This window comes from Macrosteles quadrilineatus, unplaced genomic scaffold (genome assembly GCF_028750875.1).
Source record: "Macrosteles quadrilineatus isolate MER2022 unplaced genomic scaffold, UCM_ALF_1.0 Scaffold_8__2_contigs__length_117827958, whole genome shotgun sequence".
Taxonomy (NCBI): domain Eukaryota; kingdom Metazoa; phylum Arthropoda; class Insecta; order Hemiptera; family Cicadellidae; genus Macrosteles; species Macrosteles quadrilineatus.
The window spans coordinates 109,526,057-109,553,315 of record NW_026542601.1 but is presented as its reverse complement, the minus strand read 5'-3'; the positions used below and the strand labels follow the sequence as shown (position 1 = coordinate 109,553,315).

Sequence of the window (27,259 nt, the reverse complement as noted above, 5' to 3'; positions counted from 1 at the left end):
TTTTTCTATATTTTCTGCAGATCCTATGCAGAGTTTGGACTTAATTTTCTTTTTCCAGCATGCAAAAACATTTATCAATAAATTATTGGTTTTTGTTTTTTGTAACTTAAGCTTTCAAATGTTATTCTTAACAAGAGGTCATTTATGATCAGAAGGGAAATGTTTTGAAACAAGACATCTGTAATTGATGGAAAATAATGTAGGTGGTCTATTTTATCCAATAGTCAATGGTTAGGCCAGCGTTGCCACCCGTCCTGATTCTATCGGGACAGTCCTGATTTTGGTTCCTTATGCCTGTATTTAAGCCTATGTTAATCCGAGGAGGAGGGGGGCCATGGATTTTTCCCTAACCTAAGGTGGCAACCCTTTGCTTCTCACCTTTAAGGGCAACCGCAGGAATTTTTCCACTTTAGATAAAAATTGTATCATTCTTCTCAAACGAAACTGCCCCCTGATTTTTCCACTCTTATAACAGTTGTTAATTTTAGCTGTGTTGATTCATAAAGACTACATCAATCATCTATTCCAGGCTGCACGGATCATATGAAGCTTTGAAGGGAGGCAGTACATCCGAGGCTATGGAAGACTTCACGGGAGGCATCACAGAAAACTACGATCTGGAAAAAGCTCCACCTCACCTGTTTCAAATCCTGCTCAAGGCATATGAAAGAAATTCACTCATGGGCTGCTCTATTGAGGTGATATATTTGTTAAAAATTAATAATATTTAGTACTCTATTACAAGGCTTACAAGACACCTCCATCCCAGTATATCTATGGTGAACGATAAAGCCTCTTAAAATGTAAACATCCATTTAACACTTTGCTATCTCTATTAGTCATCCTACTTTCTTCCTCTGTTTGAGTCCCCCTACATCTTTTCTTCAGCCCTTGGGACACATTTTTGGTATTCTGGGCTCAATTTGAGGTGGAGAAACATAAAAAATAGACTTTATAACATTCTGTGTAGCAGCAAACCCAAGTACTCACTAAACCTAATGTTATTTAAATGGAGAATAAATCTAACATGTTTAAGGGAATATTTCAGTAGCATTCTGATCAGGAAAATTTAAATTCGCTTAATCAACAGGTTAGCTGCAGCGAGAGTATTTATTGTTTCTTTTCAATCCAATTTATTTATTTACGTCATGAACCAGTTTAGAAAATGATAACTTGTGTCTATTGAATTGTGTCATTTGTCAATCTGGGAAATATTGTAGCAATGGGCGACTTCTATGTGTTTTAAATGTTTACATAGTCGTTGTAATTGGTTGGACTCAGTGGGATGGAGAGTAAGCGATGGAAAAAACAAAACATACTATTCTACACAGCAGTTGGTTGTATGAATGATGTGATAGTCTTAAACCTCCATCAATATTCCACTGTTTGCAGAAATCCACTGTTTCATATCCTGAAATCAAGCACCAATAAAAGCATATAAAGCACTGTTCTCATGTATTTAATTTTTAGAGAGCTTAGAACAGCAACTTGTGATTCTGTGTCTTATTTTTGTTTCAACATTGTAGTCTAAATTAACCCTACATTCCTGAGATGTTTGTGTGTTCTGGTCCCTGACAGCCGGACCCCAGTGTGACGGAGATGCAGACGAGGGACGGTCTCGTGAAGGGTCACGCGTACAGCATCACCAGGGTACAATCCGTGGACATCAACACTCCCAACATGTCTGGCAAGATACCTCTGCTGCGTCTGAGGAACCCCTGGGGCAACGAGGCGGAGTGGAACGGCCCGTGGAGTGACAAGTGAGGCGACTAGACGTAGTGGTGTAGCTTGGTAGCATAGGGATTGAAGGCCTGGGTTCGAATCTTGTCAATCACCAATGGATTTTAGCTATGTCATAATGCCATCCAGTAGTTTGGAGCATACATTAAGCTCCCTCACTTTTTATCTCACAAGGGGTATTTGTCTTGGAAAACACTCTCTTCTAAGTAAACAATAAGAATATGTTGTTTTGGAGGAATGATCAATAAACAATATCTATAATAAATAAAAGTACAGTTTTGTCTGTACATTGCGTATAATAATGAAGTGTTTCGTTATTTTTTTCTTTTCATAGTCCAAGACAGACAAATCAAGTCTGTTTAACATAGTGATTACTTACTTACAAAGCATGCATGTTCCAAAATAAATACCTTAATACCTATAAAACTTTTCCAGATCGCCAGAATGGAGGTTTATACCGGAACATGAGAAGCAGGAGATTGGTTTGGTGTTTGAGAACGACGGAGAGTTTTGGATGTCGTATCGAGACTTCATCAAGCACTTCATGCGGCTGGAGATCTGTAACTTGAACCCCGACTCTCTAACGGAGGATGAACTGACAGCCTCGGACAAGAAGCGATGGGAGATGAGTGTGTTTGAAGGAGAGTGGGTGAGAGGAGTCACTGCTGGAGGCTGTAGAAATTATCTACGTAAGTTTAAAACCTTCCCCATAATTTTGAGGTTAAAGGTGTAACATAGAACACAAGGGCCAAGGTTTTTAGAATTTTTTGGGAGGATTGCAGGCTTACCTGAATGGGAAAGAGTCCAAACTGGCGCACTTTACACAACTTTACATTATATACACAAAACATTAGAATATTTCCCTGTCACTGATACCATTATCAACTGAGAAAAAGAGTTGTTTTCTTCAGGTCTAATGGTGGCAAACATTATTACCATTGGGCCACCCTTAGATCAGTAGAAACTGTCTCTTAGGTCTACACAAGTACTTTGTCATTACAGCATGCCATGGAATTTTTCACCGTAAGCTTAAGTTTAATGGCTTAAGCTTGAAAATTAATAGCTTACAACTATAACAGTACATTAGAAAGAGCAACTAAATTACTACTTTCTATATACCCCCAAAGAAATTGAGGCATTAATCAAAGTAGAGGACTAGCTTTGAAATTCCTATATCATAGAATTCTTCTGCCTGCAGGCTCAGCCACCCGGTGATACGCAATCGGAAGTCCTTGTCATAATCAAAGTGCTGTGTTGCTAATTAAGTCTATGTTTTAGTACACAAAAAAAGTAAAAGTCACTCATAGTCAGGCGTGAACTGTAGGTTGGTTGGTTGAGGTAAAATTTTCCATTTGAATGATTAAACTAGATCACGTCAGAGGTTGGACATTGTAAAGCAAAAACAAAATGTTGGATGTAAACTATAGTTTGGACATTTTGAAACTGAATGAACCGTTTCCGGACGGAATTTATTACGCCGTTCCTGTATACTTCACACCCTTGACAATAAACTTCTATAGGTTTTGTTGCGGTGCCAAATAACATTTTCAATAAATAAAAAGTCCAACCACCTTTATTGAAGTAAAAAACACTGCCAATATGTAGCGGTGCCAAATAATATGTTACAATAAAAATGTACAACAAGCTTTATTCAAGTAGCCTAACTGGTAAACGCAAATAATAACAACATACAATAATCATAACATGTGTTGACAAATTGAATAAAATTAATAAACCAGCTGTCACTACAGGTTTCAATAAGCGTATGGCAAACAAAACCCGTATTACAGACCACACCTCAACTGGCAGGGTTTTTTACTTGCAGCACACTTAAAACTATTGCAACAATGGGCAGCATAATGACCCTTACGCTCTTGTCGGCTGGACAGTCGTTGTGTAGGCACGTTTGTACTAGTAAGTACACGTCCAGCAGAACGCCTATCGGTGTCAGATGGAAATATTCCTTAGTATCCGTCTAGTATTTTGTTGTAAATGTTCAGCAAACTAATTTAAGTCTATAGTTTACCTTAATCAGTCAGCTCCCAGAATACTTTAAGACTTTATTAATCACCAACTGATTTTTAAACGTACTGTACCATAGAGCTCATTTCTCTTGCCAGTAGTGTGGCTTTTCTAGGTGTCAAAGCTTAAATCTTTTGTCCATGGTAGCCTGTGTCCAAATCTCACCAATCACCAATGCTTTTGATCACGTCACCATTTTAGGAGCTCACCATAAAGCTATATGTATTTACCTAACTATTTACATTCGTAAGAAAACAAACATAGGTCAAGTCTCTCAGGAGGTGGAACTTTTCTATACAGTCCAACCTCAATATAACGAATCTGAAGGGACCGAACTGAATATTCGTTATATCAAGGATTTCGTTAAAATGAGGTTCGTTATATAGAGGTTAGGTTTGCAGGAATTTCGCTAAGTCGAGGTTCAGAACCAGCGTCGGTCAATATAGGTTGGGATTTGACCTCATTAAAACACAATTAATGTAGCGTAGGCTACAATACTTTACAGTACAGTGTTCATTGTACAGTAGAACCTTCTGTATCCAATAGTCAATGGTAGAACCTAAATTATCCGGCATAATAAAGGTGAGGGATCTTAAATATTGCGCAATCATGACAATGGCATTGACCTTGGTACAGGATAAAAACTGTAAGTTTAAAATCACAGCTTGTTTTAACCCTCCTAAAACCTTGCCAAACACTACATTGCGTAGTCATAAACCATGTAAAAACCAAAACAAAACAGTAGAAAGTTTTGTACGCTACTGACTGCTCAGGCCGGTAGGCTACTTACAGTACAGTACTGATTTATCACAACTAACAGAGGAATGTCAATAATAATCATTAACTATAGCATTGGTGTTGCTAGTTGAAACAAATCGTATTGAAAACAATAAATTATAAGATAAGTCATTATAAATGTGCTTATTCATAGCCAACTTAAAGATAATAAAAACACTCATAAATTAAGTAATGTTAAAATAACGATGTTGCTATTCTTTCTCTTTGCTTTTGTTTTTATATTCTTTCATAGATTTCTCTTTATCCAAAAATTGTACAATTCACCATATTTACTTATCACCCAATCACAGCTTACTACAGATTACGTCATCATCAGTCCTCAGTGAATGAAATCAGTTCTCAGTTGCAACATTGCGCGCGCAGCGACAGCAGACAGAGAGATGTATAAAACGGAGCAGACGAATGTTAGCGCAAGCGATGACGTCACCTTTCCATTTCATTTGATAAAGAAACAGGTTTTCCAAAAACAATACTGGGGTGGGGGATTTGTTATATCAAGGGAAAGACGTAGACAATTCGTTATGCAGAGGTTAAATTCGCAATGTAGAGGTTCTGACAATGATAAATTTGTTATATTGAGGTGTCTTATTTTAGCCGAAATCACGAAAAATTCGTTAAATCAAGGTCGATGTTATGGTTTGTTCGTTATGTAGAGGTAAAATATACATAGTCTCTTATGGAGAGTTCTAGGGGATTAAAAAACATTCGTTATATCAAGGAATTGGTTATATTGAGGTTCGTTATATCAAGGTTAGACTGTACTATAGAACTTCTTCTGAGAAAACCACACTTTACTAAATTACTTTTATTTATCGAACAGTGACTTTTCATCCTTTGTCTCGGATAACCAAATTTCAAGTTGTTGCAATAATCATATCGTGTTACAGAATCGTTCGCTCACAATCCTCAATACAGAATCACTCTGACAGACGTTGATGAAGATGACGAAGAGAACAAGTGTACGATTGTGATTGGTCTGATGCAGAAGAACAGAAGATCACAGCGGAGGTTAGGCCGAGACTGTCTTACCGTTGGGTTTGCCGTTTATAGGGTGAGTGTTTCAATTCTGTATATGACCTGGTAAAATTTAATTTAGTTTAGTGAGCTGGGAAAAATGATTAAAGAAGATTTATTTTTTGTAGTGCACCTGTTGCTCAAATTTGAGCAATTGCAATGTATTATGGGTGTTATTTCAAAACGAATAACCCTAACATTCATAATTTCCTATGTAAAAGAATCAACTCCAAGATAATGTAATCAATCACTCCACTCCAGTTATCGAAACTGAAAACGAACTCAATCTGAAAACGGACGCTCTTGTGTGTATCATGTGTTTACTATAAACAGCTGCAATTAATACAAATTATTCGTCTGTTTAAGTAAACAAAATCTTTGCTTCATAAGAAATACATTGGGATTTTGATTTTATTACAGGAATTGGTGAAAGGGGGCGTCTACACAAAAAATTCTTTATTTTGTCACGTTGTTTGTAAAAATCGGTTCGTTATTAAGGAGGAGTAGTGTTTCATAGAATTGCCTTCACGTATTATATATAAGAATTTTTTGTGGATGGGTTTAACCCTTAGAGTGCCAGGCGAGAAATAAAAGTAACGCTCAAAAAATGCCGATGATTTTTCCCGAAGGTCGCGCTAAAAATGCCGAGCGCAATCTGGCGATTTTTAGGTTAAAATTTCGTAAAAATCGAATTTTCGATATTTCGACCAACGAAAATCGATGTATCGCATCTAGTAACTTTTGACTCAATGTTAATATATGGGTTAAAAGAATCCGAGTATCCATTCGGTTGTTATGACAACTGTTCGATCATTACGAAACGTCCGGTCAGCCGGACGTTGGCACTTTTGGCTCGTTTTAAAAACGTCCGGTTCCCCGGACGTTGGCACTCAAAGGGTTAAGCATTGACTATACACAGATTAGACTTCCCATGTAATGTAAACATTTGAAGGCAAGAAAATAGATGGAGTTCAGGACCATTCGCCAGAGGGTACTTGTGTATTGGGTTAAATCTATTATTATATTTTACTTATTTAATATGCAAGCAGGTTTTTTGTGACAATTACTCCTCCGAAACTACTGAACCGATTGACATGTTTTTAGTGTCATTGGAAAGAGCGTAACGTGAAGTTGTGCAGGAAACTTTCTTTTTAGGGAAATAATTAAAGAGTGAGGCCCTGGGGCCCTTTAAAGTTTTGTATTTCTCCATAAGATTAACATGGGAAATAAAACAAACATTGTTATGAAACTCCAGCTGTAGTCAGAAATTAAAAGTGAGAAGATGAACATATGTTAATTGTAAACAGTCAATGTGTAAAATTATCTAGAAGATAAACATGGACAACCTAATGCGGCTGTAAGTGGGAAACATTATTAGAAACACTAAAAACAAGATCAGCCTTTGAAAAATTATAAGATATTTACAAGAAATGTTGATTACATTAACCTGTTATGCACATTGCGAGTATTTCCATTAGTTAAACAATCATAGAGTAGTTTGAGTTGACTCTTTTAAGCTCATCGATAATTATTACCGTCAGTCGTTTTCAAGCAACTCCTGTAATACTTTGCAATTGCTCGATTTCGAGCAACATGTACACTAGTATTAATTAAAGTCAATTCAGTATCATAACAAACAGCTGTTTGATTTATCACTTTACACAGAATATTGTATTTAGTTGGTAGACCATCTGAACAGATTGCACCACGTTTTTTGGCTTCTAATTTTTACACTAGAGTACGCTTATTCTGCGCGTAACAGGATGAGTGAACATGAGCGCAATAATGAAAGAGTTTACCCACACCTGTACACTTACCGGTGTCACTGGTGTACACAATAATGTTATTTGTATGGGCAAATCAACCCAGGACTTTCTACTCTCAGGACTGCTCGCCTTGACTACTTCCATCACCGCTTCCTTCGTCGTGGACCTGTTTCCCTCCCTTCCAATAGCATTTTCGAATTGCAGTTACACGAATCTAACTGTCACAAAGGGTTTCTACACTCCAGAATGCTCACCTCGACTACTTCCATTACTACTTCCTACGTCGTGGACCTGTTTCCCTCCCTTCCTATAGCATTTTAGTATTGCAGGTATATTAATCTAACTGTCACAAAGGGTTTCTACACTCCGGACTGCTCGCCTCGACTACTTCCATTACCACTTCCTACGTCGTGGACCTGTTTTCCTCCCTTCCTATAGCATTTTAGAATTGCAGTTATACTAATCTAACTGTCACAAAGGGTTTCTACATTTCAGAATGCTCGCTTTGACTACTTCCATTACCACTTCCTACGTCGTGGACCTGTTTCCCTCCTTTCCTATATTATTTTAATATTGCAGTTACATTAATCTAACTGTCACAAAGAGTTCCCACACTCCGGACTGCTCGCCTTGACTAATTCCATCACCACTTCCTACGTCGTGGACCTGTTTCCCTCCCTTCCTATAGCATTTCATTATGGCAGATACATTAATCTAACTGCCACAAAGGGTTCCCACACTCCGGAATGCTCGCCTTGACTACTTCCTTCACTACTTCCTAAGTGTCATGAACCTGTTTCCCTCCCTTCCCATAGCATTTTTAGAATTGCAGATACATTATTCTAAATTGTCACAAAGGCTTCCGACACTCCGGACTGCTCACATTGACCACTTCCTTCACCACTTCATACGTCGTGGACCTGTTTCCCTCCCTTCCTATAGCATTTTAGTATTGCAGGTATATTAATCTAACTGTCACAAAGGGTTTCTACACTCCGGACTGCTCGCCTTGACTACTTCCATCACCGCTTCCTAAGTCATGGACCTGTTTCCCTCCCTTCCCATAGCATTTTAGAATTGCAGTTAAACTAATCTAACTGCCACAAAGGGTTTCTACACTCCAGAATGCTCACCTCGACTACTTCCATTACCACTTTCTACGTCGTGGACCTGTTTCCCTCCCTTCCTATACCATTTTAGTATTGCAGGTATATTAATCTAACTGTCACAAAGGGTTTCTACGCTCCGGACTGCTCGCCTTGACTACTTCCATCACCGTTTCCGACGTCGTGGACCTGTTTCCTTCCCTTCCTATTGGAATTTAGAATTGCAGTTATATTAATCTAACTGCCACAAAGGGTTTCTACACTCCGGACTGCTCGCCTTGACTACTTCCTTTACCGCTTCTTACGTCGTGGACCTGTTTCCCTCCCTTCCTATAGCATTTTATTATGGCAGATACATTAATCTAACTGCCACAAAGGGTTCCCACACTCCGGAATGCTCGCCTTGACTACTTCCTTCACCACTTCCTAAGTGTCGTGAACCTGTTTCCCTCCCTTCCCATAGCATTTTTAGAATTGCAGATACATTATTCTAATTGTCACAAAGGCTTCCCACACTCCGGACTGCTCACTTTGACTACTTCCTTCACCACTTCCTACATCGTGGACCTGTTTCTCTCCCTTCCCATAGCATTTTTAGAATTGCAGATACATTATTCTAACTGTCATAAAGGCCCCCCACACTCCGCAGCGCTCGCCTTGACTACTTCCTTCACTATTTCCTTCACTACTATCTACATCGTAGACCTGTTTCCCTATCTTTCCATTGCATTTAAGTATTACAGATACGTTAATTTAACAGTCATAAAGGGTTTCCGTACTCCTTTCTTTTCACTGCTCACCTTTCCGCTTTCTTTACTACTCTCTACGTCGGGGACCTGTTCCCCCCCCCCTTCGCATAGCATTTTAGTATAAAAATATACCAACATTTTTGAATATTTAATATTCAATGCCAACATTAAATTGAATAATGTAAAAAGCTGCTTTGTTCTAAATACATACATACCTATATACTTTTAATTAAAAGGCGACATTTTAATACTGAACATAAACGGTATATAACTGCCGACTAATATTGTTAAGTTCAATTTATTATTATGAAAGTTGTGAGATTTAATTAGCTTAAATAACATTATTCTGAAAGCTGTGAAATTATAATGATATATATTCATAGACGCCAAACTGTTTACTCCATGAATGAAAGAGCTTAGAGTAAAAGTCGTTCTCTCTGTCTTAAGTAGACAACAAAATTGTTGGTCGCAAAACGTAAACAAATAAAAAGAAGAAGAAGGTAGCTCCTAATGTTATTCTTATGGGACAAATTTAAAAATGTTTTTTAAGTATTTTATAATTACTACTGAGCGGAATCGTCTAGAATTTTAATGGTGTCTTTACACTGGTGTCATAACTATTTGTGCAAAATTTGAACGTTATAAGTGCAACGGTTCCCGAGTTTTAGGTGCGAACACACACACACACATACTCCAGCGGACAACTTTTCTCCGACTCCGCTATACACGATACATAGATTCGTTCACTTCGTTCACTCATCTATTACTTGGGAAGTCTAATGGTTTAAATCAAGTATTTTGGAAGAATTTTGTGTTGGATAAGATTGAACTGCAGACTTACCTGATGAAATAGGTTAAAAGTACATAAATAACTACCTAAATAATGTGATTTTGGAACCAACTCATTTTTCAGTTGTAGAGTCTTGTACCAAGATATCAACTCTTGTACCTATTTCAAAATGTTTGGGATTATGTTTGAAAGCTGAGTATACTACAGAGCAACCTATATTTAGTCAATTTTATCCATCAGAAACTTTGAAACTTAACAATTTCCAGCTTGAAGACCCAGACAACCTGCCTACTCCTCTGGATAAGAATTTCTTCACGTACAATGCATCTGTTGCACGATCCCCCACCTTCATCAACATGCGTGAGGTAGCCGAGCGATTCACACTGCCTCCCGGCGTATACTGCATAGTGCCTTCCACCTTTGAACCCAACGAGGAGGGAGAGTTCCTGCTACGAGTGTTCTCTGAGAAGAAGAATAACATGGAGTAAGTTTAATTAGTAGGCTACATAGGTAAACATACATTAGTAGGCTATATATGTAAAGCTACCTATCTTTCAGTATGTTCTCCATTATTGTGCTCTTCGTTAATGTTTTTTATCCAACATTTTATTACATTGTAGAGAAGATCTATGGTGTTAAATTTGGTGTTTTATTTTGTGAAAACAAATTACCATTATAAATCAACTGATCGAATAACTAATCAATAATTTGAAGACCCTTAACTTCATTGTCAATTGTTTCAAATACCATACTTTTCAACATCATTAGGCCTTAAGGAACATTCTTTCTCAATTTAATTCTTTCTTTCTCCTGCCTAAATGGAGGGAATCCTGAGCGAGTTTCTGCAGTGCAGTTTTTTGATTGTGTAAAATAAATTTTCATTGGGCTTTTATTAAATGGTCCCAGCTAATGAAACAGCTGGTCTTAGTCAGTAAAAAACTCAAAAAAGCCAGACAAGGCATCTCATTTTATTTCACACTCATTTTCACTCAATTCATATTTGAGATTAAATGTTCACCTTCATCAGTGGGTGGCGTCCCCATCTCATTTGATAATCATGATAATAATTTTATGTCTACCTAAATGTCCATACTGAACCTTACGTCTACTAATCAATCCAAACCGAGTATAGACTTAAGGCTAATGCCACACGAGGTGGTTTTTACAGCTGATGACAGCTGTTTTTGTGGCTCAAAAATTAGAAACAACGGACGTGAATGAATGGCAACAACGTGAGTACGGCTGTATTAAATGCTTTACGTGTAACATCCTGCATCAATTGTTTACTATCAATTATCAATTATTATGTCGCGATAATTTCCGAGCTGAGAAAATCGCCTCGTGTGGCATTAAAAGATGTCACATAGAGCACAAGAGCCTGGGTTTTCTGGACTTTTTTGTAAGCATAGCAGGCTTACCTGAATGGAAACGAGTCCAAACTGGCACAAGAGACACACAACTTAACACTATATACATAAAACATAGAATATTTTACTGTCACTGACAGCATTTTCAACTAAGGAAGAGAGAGTTTTCTTCATGTCTAATATGGTGGCCAGAAAGTTCTTGAGTCAGTGTTGCCAATAGCACAAATTTAAACTCATAATTAATTGCTATACAATAATCAAACTTCCAGCTACACATACCAGCCTCATAATACTATATAGTGTTCCCATCTTGGGCTTTACTGATTTTGCTATCTGTTTCCAGGGAGAATGACAACGAAGTTGGTTTGAAGGAGATGGATGACAGGGTAAGTAATTTTTCTCTATTCATTACTTTTAAAATACATTTGTAAATATTCTGTACCTTATTTACCTATGCTCAATAAGTATTGTTCAAATTTTCTTTTCAACCATTTACATATTCATGCTGCTTGAATTTCATATTGCCTTTATTCTTTTAGAGCTTTCCAATTTTCCAAATCACTATATCATGTGCTTATACAAATCATGCTAAACACTCTTCATTCTCGTAGGATTACGATAACATCAACCGTTTCGGCGATCCAGAAAAGAGAAGTTTAGAGCCTTCAGGGGTAATATTAAATGTGGACTTGGGAAAAGTTTTAATTTTGCATCATATAACTCGTTTTATATTTCATCTTTAACAAAAGTGTGCTTACTAACCGCATATTTACACATATTTTTTGATACATTTGGTTACTAACAATTTTTTCTTGCTTTCCTTTTATTTTTGTGTCCATTTAATAATTTTAAAAATCTGCACAATTTACTTGGAATAGACGTGTCTTATTTTTTCCCTATCAATAATCAACAGGCTTTTTAATTTAAGAACAATTTTTAACCTGACAATGAATTTTGTAATTATGGTACCCACAGTAATGCATTTATCTTCAATGCTCTCTGCCAATTTGGGAAAATTTATACTTTTAACCAAAAGTGTTGTTTTGTAAATGTTTATTGAAGTAATTAATTGGTCTGTGTGTCAAATTATAACAACTATGTACAATTTTCTATAAAGTTTTTACATAAACTATTATTATTTAATAACTACCTGCATTTTGACTGAGTGTTTTATTTTATCTTAGAATAGAATAAAAATGTATGAGGCATGGACTTTAGTTTATTTGATCGAAATTGTAATCTAATACTAAGATACCAGACAGTTTAATTTATATATTTTTGTCAACATAGAATTGACCATTTCACCTTCTATCACCATATTCATAGCCTAATATAGTTAAGTCTGCGTCGAAAAGTGGCCACACTGCAATCCTGGCCTACTAAAGCAACTGTAACACTATTAATTCATACTGCTATTACTACGCTATCACGATGTTGCCACATATTATTCACCACGGTCTTGTTTTAAAGGAGGCTAAACTGGAATTAATTCTTTCAGTTTTAATTTTTCTTCAACATGAACTCAAATTATATTTTCTTCGTAGATCATCGAACCACCTCAACCGGAGCCGGAGGTGAAGAGGAATGATGAGAAGGTGAGGGAGTTCTTCAACAAGTTGGCCGGAGAAGACTTGGAAGTGGACTGGATGGAACTCAAGGAGATTCTCGACTACGCGATGCGAAACGGTAACTTGTCCCTCGAGTGTTTCACGACACTCAAGATATGTTTTACTATCGTAGAAAGTATGAGAAAAAGCTTACTAGTGAACCTTTACTTCTCATAGCTTAAACATTACCAACTCTGCAGAGAAGGAGCAAGAATTTCTCTCGGAACTTTGTTTTGAATTTAGCCGTTTTAGCCCCTGTGCTGTAATATAACTGAAAATAAGCGTTTTTCCCCAACAGCTCAGGAGTTGTAACTTGTGTTACGCATTACAATGCAGGCACTTTAGCCTACATTGCTGCAGAATTGATGGCGACTCATTCCGGATCGCAGCGTCAATCAGTACTGATTCAGTACCATGTGTGCGATAGACCTGCTAGCTTTTGTAATATTTTTGTATTTGTTAAATGTTCATTTCAATGACTGTTTTAACTTCAATGAGGCAAAATTTTGAAAGGCTTGAGAATCTAATTGTAATTCCAAAATGACTTTAACAAGTTAAAACTTTTGAGTTGTAGACAAAGGTAAAACCTATTTTTAGTTAGTTTGTTTAGTACATCTGGTGTTTTGAACAGTGCTATAATCCAAGATATACTTTTACGTTCAAAATAATAACAATAATATAAACTCACTTGTAATACATTGAACTCAAGGCAACTCTAGTATGTAACTAGGTCTGTTAGTCAACAAACACCAATGTTTTATTAACTTGTTGAAGTACAAAAGTGTAGTAAATTGTTCCTTCTCTGTCAGTGAACGTATCTCAAACATGATTTTGGTATTTCATGGTAATTTGCCTTTTTTATTTTTGGTTTTCCTCTCGCTTACAACATTATACATTGACTCCTGCTTTGGACGTTTCTTTAACTATTCAACAAAACGAAACACATACATAACATAAATGTTTATTGACTCATCAGTATGCAAGCAATATAAATTCCTTAGTCACTGGATTTTGGTCTACATACTTCTTTCAGTAAACTAGGAACACTGTTTGCAAATTCTTCAATTTGATAAAAAAAAATTAATTAAAACAGATTAAATGTGTTCTTATGACTCATAGTCAAACAGTTAAGTTATTTTTTTTTATATTTGTATTTATTGATGTATGATGATTCTTTCTCTTTTCACTTCAAGAAAAACTCAATGACTATTTTAATTTTATTTTGTATTTTATACTAAGTTTTCTATCAGAATCTTACACTAATGTCGAGATTTATCTATCCAAGTGTAAACATAATACATAACCCGGACACACGACAAACCAACATAGCTGTATTCCTTAAAAATAAAACATATTAGTTTTTATAACATTTATGATTCTGATTTGATTTAAGTATTAGCTTTGACAACAACTTATACAACAACTGTATCTGTATTACAACAATATACAACAACTCCTGTATCCAATAGTCAATGGTATTAGATGACTAAACAAACTATTTAAGTAGAAAAGTGGCTTTTGCTATGCAGCTGAAAAATATATCAGCAAAATATTATCAAGTGCATCTATATTGTTTAATCAGTTAAATAATGTTATGCTGTTATACTGTGGTATAACATTGTTAATATTCATAACATCATGACTAGACTACATTTGTTTGAATTTCTTTTAAAATGAGTATTTTTGTAAAGCTCAGTTGTCATCGTCATACTCTTCTCATAGCATTCCCATTTTCATGTTTTGCTTGAGTAAAGCATCTTGAAATAATAGATGTAGTTTCCTGTTTGATGATTTAAGCTTGTGTCCCAAAAGCTTTTTTTTAAATTTAAACTGAATGTAAGCTTTATGCTTTTGTTGTTTGTTTGTTTGTGTTTTTTACAATAATTAATTATTTTTTTCTTTCAGTGTACATTTATAAAATTATTTTGTGTGCCAATTTGTGTAAGATATTGTGAAACAGTGTTCTTTGTAAGCAGCATTTAGCTTTTTTCATCTTTTTAGTAAATCTAGTTTCTTTATACAGCCTGTAACAAGTAATTAAATCACCACCAAGATATAAGGGTCGTGTTTAACGACATCAATAATTAAAAGTTCAAAAGTAATATTGATTGTGTTGGGATCAAATGTAATTCCTGATGGAGTTTTGTCAAAAAGTTGTCCCTCTTGCCCCATGATTTGGAGTAACCTGTTGTGCAAGTGTGAAAATAGAAGAACACAGTGGATTTTGGTCTCCATTTAGTCAATTAAATTTGCACATTGCTCTCTTGTTCTTTGTTCAGTTGAAAAATCAAGTTATTTTTGCATTGAGTGTTGAGGTTATGTCTTAAATGATTCAAACGTGACATTTTAAATTGTTTTAAAAAGAAGTAGCTTGCTATAAACATTTACTTCTCCTTTTAAAAACTGTTAGCTGCTCCTACCACCTTTAAAGAAAATTTGAGCCGGATTAGGTTAGGAAATATTTTCAGAAATCTTGAAAATGAAATGAATATCCTAATCTATTTAAAGGTAAATATTGACTTGTGAATTGAACAAAGAACAAAAGTACAACTGACTTGACTCAATGTAGATCACAAGACTGAGTCGTTCTTATTTTGGCACTCCAAATCCTGCAGTGAGAGCATAAGGAACTGTGTAGATGATTATATCATTAAAATAAAGAAGGATACACTGTATTGTTTAGATGAAAACAGCTGTTTGCTGCTTTGTGTGAGTGTAGGTGCGTGTGTGTAAAGTCTGTTCTCTTGTAGAAGTGTCCGCTTCATCGGCTGCCGGAGGTGACAACGTAATCATGAACCTCCTATCCCTCGTTTGTGGAACATTTTTTCAGGACTCGCCCATCGCAACTGTGTTTGGTAAGATGTTTTCTGTCACAAGCGGGTTTCATTTGGTGGTGGCCCATTTTGATTGGTTGAGAGCCACAAGTATATAAGTTGTTTGAGTGGGGTACGGGCGTGTGTTTGGTGCAATTAATCGTTTTGCTGGGTGAAGTATTTGATTTATTATTATTTAAGAGATTTGCTAGACTCACCTAGTATGCAGATTTTCATTTAACTATTGTCAACTAAAATATCTTATTTTGATTGAAAAGAGACTTTTAACATAATTTGTCTCTGGGTTTGAGAAAGGATGATAGAGTTTTTTATTTATTTTAATTCATTGAAAAACTTACTCATGTCTTGACATAAAGTGTAACAATTGGTTAACATGTTCAAGGTCCATTTTTTATAGAATCTGTATAGTATCATATCCTTACTCGTACAAAGTAATATTTGAAAAAGTAATATTGTAAAACGGTTAAAATACCTGTTATTGCCTAGTGATTCTTCTGCTCCTATATTGGACTATGTGTTTCGATGTAGCATCATCGGGTTAGCAACTTGAAGAAATTTATACGGTACCATTGTTGAGTTGGTCGCGTCAACAACTTGTTCAAGTTTCAACCTGATGATGATGTATACATCGAAACGTGTAGTTCAATATAGGAACAGAAGAATCACTAGGCGGTTACAGTATTTGAACATTTTTATAACATTTGTCAACGTGATTCGGAATAAACAACACAACATGAAGTTATTAAGTAAGGTGAATATTGAAAATTCTCTTCCAGCTAGAGTTATTATATAGCTAAATATTTGGGAATTTCGCTGATATTCTTGTCTTTTATTTCAAGGCTACTGCATAGTATAAAAATTAATCCTAACCCACAAAATTTATGGCCAGAACTAACAAGTTTTAAAATTTGAAAATTATTTATATCTACTGGATTGTTTAACACGTTGACTACCAGCCGACACACTCCTCTGTATGAGACGTATTGTGACTCCTGGTAGTGAATGTGTTAACTTCAGCTACTCCTAAAGTCTTTGTATTTGTTTAAACGTGTGCATCTGTGGAATATTCAAGTGTTCTACAATTTTGATTCTTCAAATACTATCCTTAAAAATTGTTTTTACTCTAACTTTTTCTGTGCAGCTTATTTGGCTGTGTTTGTGAAATATTTTTGTGGTTGTTTTGCTTACAAAATGATTTTGTGTTTTTACAAGCCGGAGCCAGTGATTTTTTAACAGGTTTGAAACATAATTTTTCTAATCCCTTCAATTTGTAGCAATAGCTTCTAAAATTTGAGTTTTTGTGTTTTTTTAGAATATTATGGTAACCACTTATTGTTTTGTCCCAAGTATGCATGAATGTTTAAAGCAATAGAGTAGCAATGGAGGAAATAGAGGTAAAAACGTTTTGTCGTAAATTAATTCCCGTAGACTTAACAACCTTTTAGTTTTTACCCTTCTCTTAGGCTTAAGTACCCAACGTAGTCCACTGAAATCAATACCAAACTTGATTTAATAACAAAGAATCTTTCATGGTTAGTTGGAAAGGCCACACAAATTCAAACATTTTCAAACACTGGTAATAATTTTAACCAGTTTGGCCCTTAAATTTTCTGTCTTAGTGCAATAAACTTTAGTTAGTGATTAATGCATTTTACATCATAGCACAGGTCCACTTTTTATAAGAAAAGTACATTGAAGCGTAACTGTTATTTTGAGGAAAGCACAGTTAAAATGATAGATTTTTACTCCAAATTTGGTGTGATGACAATTGCATAGCCTTGTCCAATACAAGGCTGCGGTAAGACAAAAGTGGCACCGCCGAAAACCTGACTACTGAAACAGCTGTTGCGCTAATTTATAAAGGAGTATTTGACTATTTTTGTCAAGGTTTATGTTTCCTAGATTGTTATTTTTGTTATTACCATGGCAATAGGCCGGCTGGTGTGCAATGTTGCCACACACTAATACCACGGTCTTGTATTAGGGAGGCTAGCATACATTTAAAGGGAGTTAAATCGCGCATGTTCTGTACTTTTTTCGTATCAGACCTTAAATGTTCCCACTAATGTATCTTTTAGCTGTTTTAAAGTTGATTTTAGAAACCCAACAACAATAATAATTAAGGAAAGAAGGTAAAAAATACAAACAAAATGGATATGAAAAGTAATTGCCTGGTTGTGTGCTCTTTATGAGCATGATAATTTAGTATTTTTCTGAAACTGCATTTTGTAAACGTTTTAATGTTGTTTGTTAGTTATCATAACACAAGTAGTAATCATTGTTTGTGAATAGTTTAGGATGGTTGAATTTATTTAAATATTTTTTAAATGGTAATTACCGGTACGTTAAAGTTTCTTGGTATTAAATTCAATAATTTACTGATCATTAGTGTTTCAGCCATCCTTTTAGATTTTTTTGTGTTGTACATTGTTTGATAAGGCTTGCAGTTTCTTTGTGTACTAATCAATTTCACAATTTCATCTTAAAATCTAATAGGATATCAGTAATTGAAATTTTTTAATCAAAAGTGCAGGGTTTTAAAAACTTGCCATACAGCATTTCCATTTTAAACCAACTAGTAAATTGTTTATATTCATTACAAAGTAATACCCACCTAACCTATATCAGAGTAATTTAGTTTTTTGATGTTGGCAGACACTGTCGGCAAAGGAGGTTTCTCCAAGGATGTTTGCCGCAGCATGATTGCTATGTTAGACATGGACCACTCAGGAAAACTGGGCTTTGACGAGTTCAAGCTTCTTTGGACAGATATCAGGCATTGGAAGGTACTGTGATGTTTGTTTTGTTTTGGAAAGTATTGTGTATTTCAAGGCTAGTCTTTTGTTTCAGCAGATCAGCTGTTTTTTCAACGCACCAGCTGATAATAAGGACGAGTTTAGAGTGATCAAGATGATAGCATTTAGATGCATAAAATCAGCTGATCTGCGGAAAAGGATTTTCCAAATTCAATAGACTGAAACCAATATTACAATATCAAAATGTTGTTAAACATTATATTTATTGCAGAATCTCAAAGAATAACTATTGATAATTTTCTACCATGAAACGCTCTTCTGTGACTTAACTGTTTTGTTTTAAAGTAAAATTTTAAAAACAAAAACTCACAATATACAAACTAACTCATCATAATGATTGTGACCATTATGGTATCTATCGGAAGCTCTCAAGGAGTAGGGAACAAATTGGAGGAGCAATGTTGCAGGATTGTTTATTTATTTCAAACCATTCTCATTCCTTGCTAGAGTTATGTGGCATGGGAACTAATCATTAGTTTTCACTAGGAGTATGTCATAATATTAAATTCCCTACTCTTTCAAGCATATTTTTAAAACGACACAACATAAAACCAAAGATGATAAATAAATATCTTGTAAAAATGTACGTTAAAAATTGAATATTTTATTCCAGCAAATCTACCAGTTGTACAGTAAGGAGACCCAAGGCTACTTGAGCTCATTTGAGCTCAGAGAAGCTCTGAACGCTGCAGGATACAGCCTTAACAACCACATCCTGAATATCCTGGCCCATCGATACGCCAACAAGGAAGGGAAGATATCCTTCGATGACTTTATCATGTGCGCCATCAAGCTCAAGACCATGATTGGTAAGTTAGTCGAGACAAGCATAGTTACTGTACTGCATCGTTGGCCTTTTTGAGAATTAAATTCATATTGGGGTGGAAAGTCTTTTTGGAATTGTTTGCATTTGAATCGATTCCAAATAACTTAACTTTTAACAATTCCAGCGTAAAACAAATGTTTAATAGAAATACAGTTGTTTCTTGGTTGTCCGACACTTTGCAATATTAACCTTTCTTCTGGTACCTTTTGTGAGTTTGAGTTTGCCTCCGCCATTAACTCCTTTGCTATCTCATCAATTAATTGTTGTTCTTCTGCAGGGATATTTGTATCAAGAATATCCCCTCCTCTGAAGTTTTTTATGGAACTTCCTTCTTATTTGGAGAGCTGGTAGTTTTCTTTTCTTGGTTGGAACTCGAAAAACTGCTGCTTGAAGAAATCGATGAAGAAGGACTTCGGTTCTCCCGTTTCTTCCTGTTAGTTGATGTTTCACCCGAGACTAGGGAGTGATGCGATCACCGCTTTATATATTTTTCTTATTCTGGTTCTTCTCTCGACGAGATCACCTCTCTCTTGTCGTTCACCAATTCCGTGAACAGCTTTGTTTGATTTTGTTTCTCCCCTTCTTTGCAGGTAGGATTTTCACCAATGGAATTTCAGGTTGGGGCTGTTGGAACAACTTGATACGTTTATTGTTAAATTATTCTGCTATGACGCTTCGCAGCCAGGGAATGTTGTGTTGGTCAGCTGTGTACCCCTCGGCCTTAAGGCACAGAAATACACTGCAGTCCACTTTTGAATACTGTTTTGGTCCTCCTTTAGGTATTATCTTACACATTCTGGATAGTAACACCTCTCGTCTTCAGTGTAGTGCCACTCCCTCAAACAATGTTTCAGCAATTTTGCCATGCAATGGGTATTGTAGTCTAGACTCTCGGCCATCCGCCCCTGGTGCCTAAGGTTTGTAAAATATTGAGATATTCTGCGATCACTTTGTCGTTGATGCATTGATTGTTCTTTAAAGATGGCAAGTCTTCTTCGTTCGTCGGTTTCAATGGTCTTTACTGTTTGACCGATTGACCGCTAATGACCATATTCCTGTCTGCCCAGACCTCCTTCAAGTTGTTTACTTTACTTTTTTAAAGAACAAAGGAGCCTCCTCTGACCTTCTCCTCACTTACCCTACTTTTCCCTGATATTGGGGTTGTTCGGCTAAGTGAATTCCGTAACTCGGTATTTCTACAAGCTAACAGCTGTGAAATCAGAAACAAAAGAAGCAACAGGTCGCGTCACCTGTCTCGTGTCCCCGAGTACTCGGTTGTTTTTTAAATGTTAGATGTTCGTCTATCAATGTGCGTGTTTGTGTGTTTTATGTACTTTTATTATCAATGACGACCTTCATATACAGAGGTAAATATGACACCTTGTATGGCCTGAAGATGGTTACTGAATCGAAACTATAGTTGCCACAAGCAGCAGTTGGATTACTGAATGCAGGTACTTAAACCATTATAACAACAAGCAAGTAGTGACATGAATCCCAGAATTTACATACCTCTTTACTGTCATTCTGTAGCCACTGTGTTGTTGTAAATTATAATAAAACTATTGTTGTTATCTTAATCGTACTATTCTGTCCTAAATGGTCAACATTTATTAATACTGCATTAGAAAACAATGGTCTTATGTCATAATTATCAAATAACTTAATAAATCCAATAAACTTATCAGTGATTGATTTTTTATTGCCCAGCGAAACTTTTAGAGGGTTCCACCAATAAGGCCCGGTTTCCCCAACTCATTTAAACCTAGTTTTAAGTTAAACGGCGATTTAAACTTAGTTTAACTTTGATTTGGGTTTCTCCAAATTTAAACTAGGTATTAATCTAAGTTTAAACTAAACCACCTCTCAACTTGGTTTAACTACTGGGGATAAAATAAACTGAGTTCAAATTAAAATTACAACAATAACATAACCTCAATTAATTCCAAAACAAATAGTAGGTGTTAAAACAGTAATAGTTGAATCAACTACTATAAATTAATTCAGAGGAAAATAGGCTTTGCTTAGGGCTAACTTATATTGTGAAGGCCTAATTAAGTTAAGTTTTATTTGTATTTTAATTTATTGTGTTTATTAAGTTCTTTTATTTGTACATTTAATTTTTTTTTCAAGTTAGGCTAAGTTACTAATTACAGTATTTTCCCCTATATCTGGGTAAACTGAAATGGAAGAGTTGATTGAAATTTTTGAGGAAGTAGATGATGGAGATTTTGAAACTATAATACCCCGAACAAGAGGGCCTACAACAATCAGAGAGAGAATTGACCATTTTCATAAATGGAACGAATCGGAGTTTTTTGAAAGATTCAGGATGCGGAAGGAAACGGCGAGCATAGTTTTGAGCCTGATCAGAGAGAGGTTGACTACTAGGACCGACAAAAACCGCGCTGTGACTCCAGAAGAAAAGTTTCTCTGCACTTTAAGGTTCTATGCTTCTGACAGCTTCTTTATCAACATAGGTGAGTTGAGTGGGCTACACAAGTCAACTGTTAGTAAAATTATAAATGAAGTGTCAGTTGCAATCGCATGTTTATGCCCTCAATTCATCAAAATGGCTACGACTGAAGAAGATATCAAAAGAGTGAAAAGCGGGTTTTACAGTAAGCAGGGTTGCCACCAGCCATGAAAACCTTGAAAAGCGTGAATTATGCGTGAATTTAGGTGACCATGAAAAAGTGCGTGAATTATGCGTGAATTTCGTCATTGGACCATGAATTCTCAAAATCATTATTAACAATTCAGCCAAAACCCCTAAATGTGCTGAATCAAATACTCCGTATTAAAACCATTCTCGAAATGAACACCGAGATAAAACGTCAAAGTGGGAGTGTGAGATAGTTTTGTTGCCATGCCACGAACAGAAACGATTGCGTAGTTTATTCAAGGTCAAATCCGATCGTAACCGACGTCAGCCGAGTAGTCTAGAGATGGGAATTATCGTTGTTTTCCGGCAACGGTTATAACGATAACGCAGCTGCCCAATAACGTGTTGCGGCAACCTGTTATTTCAAACGATTGCCAACTCGTTGCCGCTTAAACCGTTGTCCGCCGGTCGGTCGGTGTTGCGACGTTCAGTTATCATTGTCGGTTGATCAGTTGCAGTTCAGTTTTCAGTTGTAGTCGGGAGTCGGGCGTTGCCGCGTTGTCCAGACAGGATGCGTTATTCTAGTTCGTTTCAGAAGTTATCGTTGCTCTGGTAGCGTTGCGGCAACGGCACTAATAGCAATGCATGTTTTCGTTTTCGTTGTCGCGCGGCTTTCCTGCAACATTTAGATAGATACGTTATTATAATAACAGGGAGTTCTCCGCAACGTGTTGCCGCGATAACGTTGCCGTGGCCGCAACACTGTTATTCATCCTGTTATGTTATAACGCCCATCTCTACCGAGTACCGATCCACCGATAAAATCGATGCTTTCGGAGCTAAAACATCGATCACATCGATGTTTGTTCCGAGTTTCTCGTCTGGTCTAAATAAACCAACACAGCCAATTAACCTAAAACCAATACAATTCAGTTACGGAAAACATCAATATTTCATTACTTTTGTTGTAGTCCAGTGCAATTAGACAAAAAATGACCTTGACCCGGACAAAATTGATAACAGGCTGAAAATTGGTGGAAACGTTCAAAACAATGTCCTGAGTGGCCCACACAAAGTCCCAAGAAATCCCAGTTGGGGAACGCCCGCCATCTTGAAAAAACTGCCGCCATCTTGGAAATTTAGATTTTTTTGCTGTATCTTTTGAAGTAATAGTCCGAAAGGCATTATTTATGTCTCAAATTAAGCGTTTTGAACTCATGCATGAGTGTAGTATATAGTTAAAGAGTTTAATACGTTCTAAGCATAAATATTATTTATATTAACCTAAAAATTTATCCATAAAATGATATCAATTTACAAAATATTTACAAAATGAAGCTTTTTTTCTTTCGCTCTTAATGGACTTGTTAAAGCCATTAACCCTTTTGGCATTTCATGCAATTCACTATGTTTAGTCTTTGGAATTGGTTAAATAAGGGGTGAATAAAAAGTCAAGACCCCCCCCCCAAATATTTTTCTAAGTAAGTATACAGAAATATCCTTTTGGTGGTGTTGCAATCTTAGTAGGAAGTTTCATTTGATGATTTTAACATTTTTGAGTGTCCCCCAAAAAGAGGGAATTTTAAGGGCAACTCAAAAATTTTAAAGTAAATCCTATTCAAGTGACACCTCATCTTGAAGTGTTTACAAAAACTTAAAGAATGGTGAAAACCAGAGTTCCCTATATCTTCTCTATCCAAAATGGTAGCCCGTCAAAAGTTTAATGACGATAGTGTTACATTAGTTTTCCTGTGTAGTAAAAAGTAATTCCCCCCCACCTTTAATTTGTTCCTAAGTAAATATTATAGAGTAATCCTTTTGGTGGTGATGCAACCTTAGCAGGAAGTTTCATTTTATGATTTTAAAATCTTTGAGTATTCTCCTCTGTCCAAAATGGTAGCCAATATTACAATTACGAACCAATATTACCATTGATTTTCCATAACGTTTGACGGGCTACCATTTTTTGATAAAGATGAAATAGCAAACTCTGGTTTTCACCATTCATAAAGTTATTGTAAACTCATTAAAATGAGATGACACTTGAAGGGGGTTTACGTTTAAAATTTTTGAGTTGCCCCCAAAATCCCCCCTTTTTGGGGAACATTTAAAAATTTCAAATTCATAAAATGAAACTCCCTGCTAAGATTGGACGACCACCAAAAAGGACATCTCTGTATATTCACTTAGAAAGTATTAGAGAAGGGGGGTATTGACTTTTTATTCACCTAAATGCTGTAATTTGTTATTTATTTATTCCAACGGCAAGATCACCAATTTACAATGTGGATTCAAGAAGCCTAAGTGGTAACAACATGCATTTAACAGAAAACTTAACTAACTTAAATATATGGCAGGAGCAGAGCAACATCGGTAACAGGAAATTATAATCTTCACTAGGAAAGCATCAATTTAACAATGAAGTACAAAATAAATTATGAAAAAGCAATTAATAATTTCGTTTGTTCCGATCTTAAAATAGAATCATCTAGATATAGTTGCTATAATTGATTACCATTATATTTTAATATTGCATATAAACTTATAATGTAACTACTCGCTGTTTAATGTTATGTCGGTGATGTCATCTTCGTTGTAACTAGCGCGGTTGGCACATCCGTGTCCAGTGCAGTATCCATGCATCGTGGTGCATTTAAGACCATAAGGGTAGTTGTACTGTATCCATGAATCCATTCCAACCTGGACTTGGTTTGTTACTCAGTTGGTAGTTAATGAGCCATAGGGTGTCAGCAAGACAAGCATCTACAACCATTTTTGGTTCGGAAAGGGCTGTACTGACATCTCCCAATACTACTAAAGATGTCCCAGGCTTAGGCGGACGTTGGTAAGGTGTCACTGACTGAAAGCCATGAGATAGAAGGACACATTTTGTTTTGGGATTGTAGATCGTGGTACAGGAGCACTTGACACATTTCGGGTGGGTGTTATGCACTCAATGTCACCCATGGCGTGAAGAGAACCATGTCCATCAAGTGTTTTAAAACGTTGTAATCCGCGTTGTCGAAAACATAATGAACGTTCATCTATTGAAGGCAAGACATTATCAGCTATCGAAGTCTCATAATTGACCTTCTTGTATGTCGAGCAAACTCCGAGCTACGATAGAATGTCTAACAGTAAGTACGAGCCATACCGTCTGTGAAGGCCGAGCAGCAGGGGCGATATGAAAGATCGTGGTCGAGCTGCAGCAATAATTGCATGAGCTGTATTAGTTGTCTCCTCTTTAAAGCTTCATCATAGTTAAATGGATATTATATTTATATTTAACCAATTCCAAAGACTAAGCATTGTGGGGTGCAAGAAATTTCAATAGGGTTAATGACTTAAACAAGTCCATTACAAGAAAAGAGAAAAAGCTTATTTTGTATATATTTTGTATATTTATATCAATTATTTTAGATGAGGACGCCACTATGTGCGTATTTTAACAAAATATGAGTGAAGGATGAGTGGCGCGATCTTGTAGTCTCGTTAGTGACTAAGGACGACATGTTCCTTAGACACAAATGTTAATTAATAGCCCATACAGCTAATGGCAACTAAGGGACCTACAGTTCATAGTGGAATCCGAACCACTTTTTTCCTTGTAATTAACGAATTGGTCTAATTATCAGGATAGTACTGCGGATAGTCATAGCACTCACTTGTGCGGACGTTAATCCACACCAGGGAGCATCGCATCCACCTTGCATGCCTATAAATATCCACAATTCGTATAAAAGGGGGGGCATAACCGTATCTATATCGTTATTATAGATATTTTTTAGCTTAATATAATTAAAATATATGCTTAGAACATAATAAACTTTTAAACTATATATTACCCTCATACATGAGCCCAAAACGTTTAATTTGAGACATAAATAAGGTCTTTCGGACAATTACTTCAAAAGATACAGCAAGAAATCTAAATTTCCAAGATGGCGGCAGTTTTTTCAAAATGGCGGCCGTTCCCCAACTGGGATTTCTTGGGACTTTGTGTGGGCCACTCAGGGCATTGTTTTGAACATTTCCACCAATTTTCAGCCTGTTATCAATTTTGTCCGGGTCATAACCTAATTGCACTGGACTATTGGTCTAAAAGACCGATGTAACAAACCAAATCATCGGTTCGGTAATCTACAATCGATGTAAACAAATAACTTCGAACATCGATAGAAAAGACATCGATGTTTCGAAAACATCGACAATCGGAATTGATGCTCGCTCTCATTCTCTACTTTCTACTCTAGTGTTCGTGTGGAAGGAAATACAGAGTAACCATAACCTAAAAGTTTTAAACTGATCTGAAACTTAGAAACGAGTCAAACGTTTGAAGTAGTGGTTGACAGACTGGACAGTAAGATCACTTGTTGCACTCGTGATTCAGTTTTGTGCTTCTTATAATTGATTACCCAACACTCAGTGGAACAAGTGTTCAGATTAAATATTTTTTATTACTGATATATATTATACTTCCGATACTTTACAACGTTAAAATAAGAAGTACCTTGCCTTGCCATAAAGGTCAAAATGGCTTGCGCCGGCTGGAACTTAATCGTCTTCTGTGTTTGTTTTGGTCAAATATGTCGTCGTCGTCATTTCAAACTACTGTCAGTGTTGAGTAAATGTGTTACAACGTGAGATTAAGTTTATTTATTTAGGCCTAAGTTGCAAGAAGTCAATGTTGTGCTGAAAAATGGTGATTTCGTTCTGAGGAAGGTAGCCTAAATGTGGTAAATGTTTTTTTGAAGCATATAACTAGGTGTTTTCAGTCAATACGAATCTAACTAATGAGATGTAAATTTAATTAAATAATTGTTTTAACTGTGATTTAAACCTGTGTAGGCAAATAATAATATATAAACTGATCCAATCTGAAGAAACATCCTCCTAACTAAGTTTATTTTAACCTTTTCTGTAATGCAATTAATTATTTTTTTATTACTTAATGTAAGTTAGCCTATGTCTAAACTTACATACATTCCATAACTTTTGTTTCGTTCTTAGCTTTAACTAAATATTTATTTACATAATCTTACCTTTTTAGAGTGTTTTTATCAGTCAGTCGGCAACCTTTAATCTTCTCAATAAATAAAAGTTGGTTCAGGCTTAACTTAGCCTAGATTCAGCTTTGGATTACAATGTAGGCTAGCCTACTGTGTTACAGTATAAAGTAATAAAGTGCATGTGCGTTTTAGTAGGCCTAGATATGGCCC

General features: G+C 35.9%; 1 protein-coding gene across 8 annotated transcripts in view; it reads left to right on the top strand.

The window, feature by feature from the left end:
• LOC128999338 (calpain-A) overlaps window positions 1–27,259 on the top strand; it is an 82,356-nt gene that overhangs the window by 48,049 nt on the left and 7,048 nt on the right. For 3 of the 8 annotated variants that reach the window (XM_054425779.1, XM_054425786.1, XM_054425785.1), the window contains 12 exons: window positions 530–698; window positions 1,579–1,760; window positions 2,176–2,429; window positions 5,448–5,611; window positions 10,252–10,469; window positions 11,696–11,738; window positions 11,964–12,023; window positions 12,897–13,038; window positions 15,710–15,814; window positions 17,006–17,029; window positions 18,449–18,579; window positions 19,223–19,418. In XM_054425779.1, coding sequence (XP_054281754.1) covers window positions 530–698; window positions 1,579–1,760; window positions 2,176–2,429; window positions 5,448–5,611; window positions 10,252–10,469; window positions 11,696–11,738; window positions 11,964–12,023; window positions 12,897–13,038; window positions 15,710–15,814; window positions 17,006–17,029; window positions 18,449–18,579; window positions 19,223–19,418 — 1,688 coding nt within the window. The remainder of the gene's footprint in view (window positions 1–529; window positions 699–1,578; window positions 1,761–2,175; window positions 2,430–5,447; window positions 5,612–10,251; window positions 10,470–11,695; window positions 11,739–11,963; window positions 12,024–12,896; window positions 13,039–15,709; window positions 15,815–17,005; window positions 17,030–18,448; window positions 18,580–19,222; window positions 19,419–27,259) is intronic. The other 5 variants (XM_054425781.1, XM_054425780.1, XM_054425782.1 and 2 more) reach the window with 5 other exon arrangements.